Below are 4,767 nucleotides of genomic sequence, written 5' to 3'. Positions count from 1 at the left end.
GAGTTTGAAAATGTCCCTGAGACATGGGAAGCGATGTTTGTAACTTAGTTGCTTGGTATTGAATAGCCCTTCCTAAATATATTTGTTGGTTTATATGGCTAGCGTGCAACCAAGCAATCTTCTAGAACAAAGAAGTCAATAGTATCAATACAACAACCAAAGTAAAGCAACTTTTAGTTGAGGCTATAATAGCTAGAGGATATGATCCAACAGATCTTTAATATAATCCCGAAAGTAGAAAGCAAGTAATGTAATATTGATCATCCAAAATTTCATGCTAGTTGTTGTAAGAAGCCTACATTTAGTCCCAACTAGAAGCTTCAGATGGAGGAAAAAGAGTTAAAAGAATGGAGGAAGGGAAATCTAGTTTCTTCTTGTATTTTGATGGGGCATCGAAAGGAAATCTAGGACAGGTAGGAGGAGGAGGGGTGGTTTTAGACCCTGATGAAAAAGGAGAAATAAAGTATGCATGGAGGCTAGGGAAATCCAAAAATAATGTAGTTGAGTACCTTGCCCTTTATCAAGGACTGAGATTGGCTAGGGAAAGAGAAATCAAAAGATTGATTGTCATTGGAGAATCTCTCTTGGTTATACAACAATTACATAAGGTAAAGAATGGCAAGGTTGCTCCTAGAGTCTCATTGCAATGTCGAATCAACCAACAACTGGAGACGTTTGAAGAAGTGGAGTTATTCCATGTATTAAGGGCACACAATAAAAATGCGGATGAAATGGCCAACTTGGGCGCAGGGCTGCCCCAAGGCCACTAATTGATTAATGGTGAGCCTAGGGGCATTCTTCCCATACCATGATTATGGAAGAAATTGATAAACTTCAGGTGGATATGGTGCAAGTAGAATTGGAAAATCTCATGGCTATGGGGGAGATCTCAGCAAAATTGGCAGTAGGGGATCTTCCTGGGCAACCTAAAAGAGAAGGAGGAGAAGCGTCCAACAAAGCAAAAGGAAGCAGGAGACAACCTCACCCCAAATTTAAGCAACTAAATGCATTGCAAATATGCAGTTTTTGGTAGTGTATTTTGGAGGATATATAAATATAATAGAAGCAGAATTTTACAGTTTAGTAGAAAGGCAAGAAGGAAAAAATGTGTTGTAATTTGTCTAGGAATAGGAGTAGCATTTGAATATTTATATAAAAGGTTCTAGCCTTCAACCCAGACAATCTCTCTATAATTTCAAATACCCGTTCTATTGAAAATAAAGAAATTGGAACAAACACTGACTTTATGGGTAATTATTAATTAGTATTGAGGAGCAAGGTTGGCAAAGAGAATATAATGGAGGTCAAATTCATTATTCACATATATTATTATGAATTGGAAGGATAATAAAGTTGATGGTTTTTCTGAATAAGGTGATGCAAGGATGCCATTCTAAGTAACTTGCATTCAATTTTGTTTATCCCATACTTGTATGTTAGTAAAGTACTTGCCACTAAGAGTTTATGATGGCATAAAAAGAGGCAAACCTTTACGATGATCTATTGGGAACTTCAAATCATGACTATACAACATTTACATACATTCTCCATTGTCAGTTGTCATTTACTGAAGTGATCAAGAACTATTGCATGTTATTGACTCGAAAAAATGTATGTTTTAGGCTATCGTAAAAAAATTCTAGGCATAAATATAACTCCTTGGGACATAATAAAGGAACAAAAATCAGAACCAACAGTAATTGCAAACAAAGAAAGTAATATTTGTAGGCATGAAAATCAAAACCAACAATAATTAGAAACATAGGAATTGCAATATTCACTTATATTGAAAAGGAAAAATTGTCTCTAAAGAACTCCATCAATCATGAATTCCAAGTAAATTGCCAAAAAAAGATGAGTAATATAATCAGTCATACAAAATAAAGAAATTAGCTACTACGCTAATGAGGACGTTAGTTAGTTGACACACTTTCTGAGATATAATAGCTCTCCAAATCCCAAAATTATGTAAAGTTAACTTACAAAAACTTATCAATGAAAAATAGTGAATAGAAATTAAACAAACCTTAATCTAAACAAAAAATCAAAATTGTCTGAATCTATATCATATGTATCATTGTGAGCACCAATTTTCCTTTTAGAAAAATATATTAGGTACATCAATTTAACAAACCATAAACAAAAACCATTTATTTTAAATAAATCAATAAAATATTTATAAAAGAAATTATGAAAATTGTTGCATAAATAATAATTAGGTTTTTATAGGTATCCTCAAGCAATCAAGGTGATGGGACTTTGCAATCAATGTTTTGTTTTTTTAGGTGGTTAACTATCCCTTACATTATTTTGTTTTACAATGGTTCTTTGCTATGGTTTTGTGATGCTTTCTTCTTACAAAAATGTGAAAACTTCCTCCTCGTGGAAGCTCTTTAAGTCAAAAAGGTATTCAATTTTCGGGATACCTTAAAGAAGAGATTTCTAGACACTCATTATGAACCCAATATAGTTAATAAATCATGTGCCTTTATACTTCCTCCTTGTGGAAGCTCTTTAAATCAAAAAGTATTCATTTTTGGGATACCATAAAGAAGAGGTTTCTAGACACTCATTATGAACCCAATATAGTAAATAGCCAATGTGCTTTTATCAAGAGGAAGATAATGTTAGCTTTTCCATGAAATTATGGTTTAATGACAAGCAATGATGTGATCAAGCTTGTCTTAATGTAAACACTTAAGTTCAAAATCCTTCAAGGAGGTTCAAATGGCGACAATATAGAAAAAATATTAGTTAAGAGTTTGGATTATTTTAAAGGCGCCATATATGCATTCAAAAAACTAGTTTAAATAACACAAATCAAGATTTCACCACAATTCTTTTCACAAGATGCTGGCTAGAAATCCGCTAGAAACTCCAAAAAGTCTCACATATACACAACTCCATGGCAAATAAACTAATGTCAAGAATATTTTTGGACCTTTTTTAGAAGAGATTTATTGCGTGGAGAAGCACTCTATAAGGTATGGAGGAGATGTAAGAAAGATTGAGTGTAAACATTTTTTAATGTTGCCTCTATTATAATTAACTTTAAAAACAACACAATTTAATGTTAGTGGTAATGTAATACAATCTAGAGTGAAAAAATAAATTTAATATAAAAAACTAATTATTTGGGATGAAACATTTTTAATCTTCTTAATCTGATTCATGAGTTATTATTTGGAATGAAACTTTTTTAATCTTTAATAAAGTCCTTGTTGAATTTGGGCAGAGAAATATATGTAATATAATATGATATGATATTTTAACGTCCATTAAACTAAAAATAGTCTATAAAACCAAATATAATCAAATGATTTCAATAATAAAATCAAATACACCACTATGCAATTATCTCAAATACATCCCATCTGCTTTAAGTGCACAATTATCTCAGATACATATCATCTGCTTTAACTGCTAGGGAAAAAAAGGTCAGCGAGATGCATCTTAATAGATAGAATGTTAGCTAAATTACTTTTTCCTAATGTATGCAGAAAGAGACGGGCTCTTTTAAAGGTTTTCACTTCGACCTGAATCTTTTGCAAGATTGGCATTTTGAAGCCTGTGATAGTAACTTTTGTTCTACTGTTTTGCAGGTTTTGAGCACGATAAAGCATGGTGAAACAGGTGTAGTTGTGTCTCTAGTTGTGAATGTTCCAGCTGAGGTACACGCCTGATTGTCAGTTTTAACAAGTAGAGAAATTACCCTTTTAGTGGAACACTGACCTGTGTTTTACTTTGTTCGCTGATGCCATCCTTAGTGGTTTTCCTCAGGTATGTAGCAGTCACGCATCAGCCGCTCTGGGTCAAGTTGGTTCGTCACTATTACAGGATAATATCGAGTTTGAGAAGACTGTTTTAAGGCAAATGGAGATGGATATGAACACAACTCTGGAATATTTACAAAATAAAGAGGTTTGTTTGATTCCAATTGTACAGGCGACTGTTACATCGCATCGAACTAGAAAGCCACAGATTGGATCTAGGGTTACAAATTCCTTGTGTTCCTGGAATGAGATCTGCTGGAATTATGCGTGATTTGCCTGCAAGAAAACAAAGTTATAAAGAGAGGAAGAAAAGTTCCTAACGATGTTTCAAATGAAGCAGAATTTAGGATAATATCTAGCTTGCGCGAAGTTTTAGAAAAGGGTTAGCAAAGATATCCGGAGGACCTATGGTTTAAGTATCCAGGCATTTGTTGTATGTATTTTGAGATTCCCTTGTCTAGAGGGTTTCCAGAAGAAGTAGGCGAGCATGTTACATTACTGTTATAAGTGGTTTATTGTGATTAATCTGATCGTTATTTCGATGAACCTTTATTAATCCAGTGATATTGAGTAATTATTGTTGTATTATATATGTGGTTATATTGTAATATATATGGGATTATTTTTGGATTTCGTTATTGTATTTTATATGTTTTTATTTTTGTATTTTATTATTGGATTGAGGTTACTATCCAATGTTTCAGGTGGACACTTTACTTATCTTACTCATTTTGAGGGACTAAGAAACCCAAGTGATTAGAAACTAGTAAACATATGGACTTATAAAAGTGGAAATAGTGAAAACAGTCAGAATTACTAAACTAAAAGAAAACATAAGGCCAAACAATGAACCATAGAATCTAATGGACAATTAAAAAATAATGAAAATCAATAAATAAGCCATTTTAAAATTAAACATTATAATGGATTTAATGGAAGATTTTTAATTATAGTTAACTGAATGAAAATATAAATAAAATTTATATAATAGAGA

General features: G+C 32.5%; 1 protein-coding gene across 1 annotated transcript; it reads left to right on the top strand.

The window, feature by feature from the left end:
- The first annotated feature begins 3,388 nt into the window (after positions 1 to 3,388).
- LOC149190202 (transcription factor LRL1-like) lies at positions 3,389 to 4,319 on the top strand. The gene is made up of 3 exons (XM_089413370.1): positions 3,389 to 3,522; positions 3,603 to 3,671; positions 3,781 to 4,319. The coding sequence occupies exons 1-3, from the start codon at positions 3,466 to 3,468 to the stop codon at positions 4,042 to 4,044; spliced, it is 390 nt and encodes a 129-aa protein (XP_089269496.1). The 5' UTR covers positions 3,389 to 3,465; the 3' UTR covers positions 4,045 to 4,319.
- Positions 4,320 to 4,767: the final 448 nt, after the last annotated feature.

This window comes from Pinus tabuliformis, chromosome 3_1, assembly GCF_031772625.1.
Source record: "Pinus tabuliformis cultivar Carrire ecotype Pingquan chromosome 3_1, CPIR1, whole genome shotgun sequence".
In the NCBI taxonomy this organism is placed as follows: domain Eukaryota; kingdom Viridiplantae; phylum Streptophyta; class Pinopsida; order Pinales; family Pinaceae; genus Pinus; species Pinus tabuliformis.
Note: the sequence above shows the minus strand (reverse complement) of the source record. Positions and strands in the feature narration are given on the sequence as shown.

What these genes read in the sequence shown, in the direction of transcription:
- LOC149190202 (XM_089413370.1), top strand. Translation starts at nt 3,466, where the DNA reads ATGTTAGCTAAATTACTTTTTCCTAATGTATGCAGAAAGAGACGGGCT. An exon ending in AGAGACGGGCTCTTTTAAAG is followed by an intron (nt 3,523 to 3,602) that starts GTTTTCACTTCG and finishes ACTGTTTTGCAG; the next exon opens with GTTTTGAGCACGATAAAGCA. An exon ending in TTGTGAATGTTCCAGCTGAG is followed by an intron (nt 3,672 to 3,780) that starts GTACACGCCTGA and finishes GGTTTTCCTCAG; the next exon opens with GTATGTAGCAGTCACGCATC.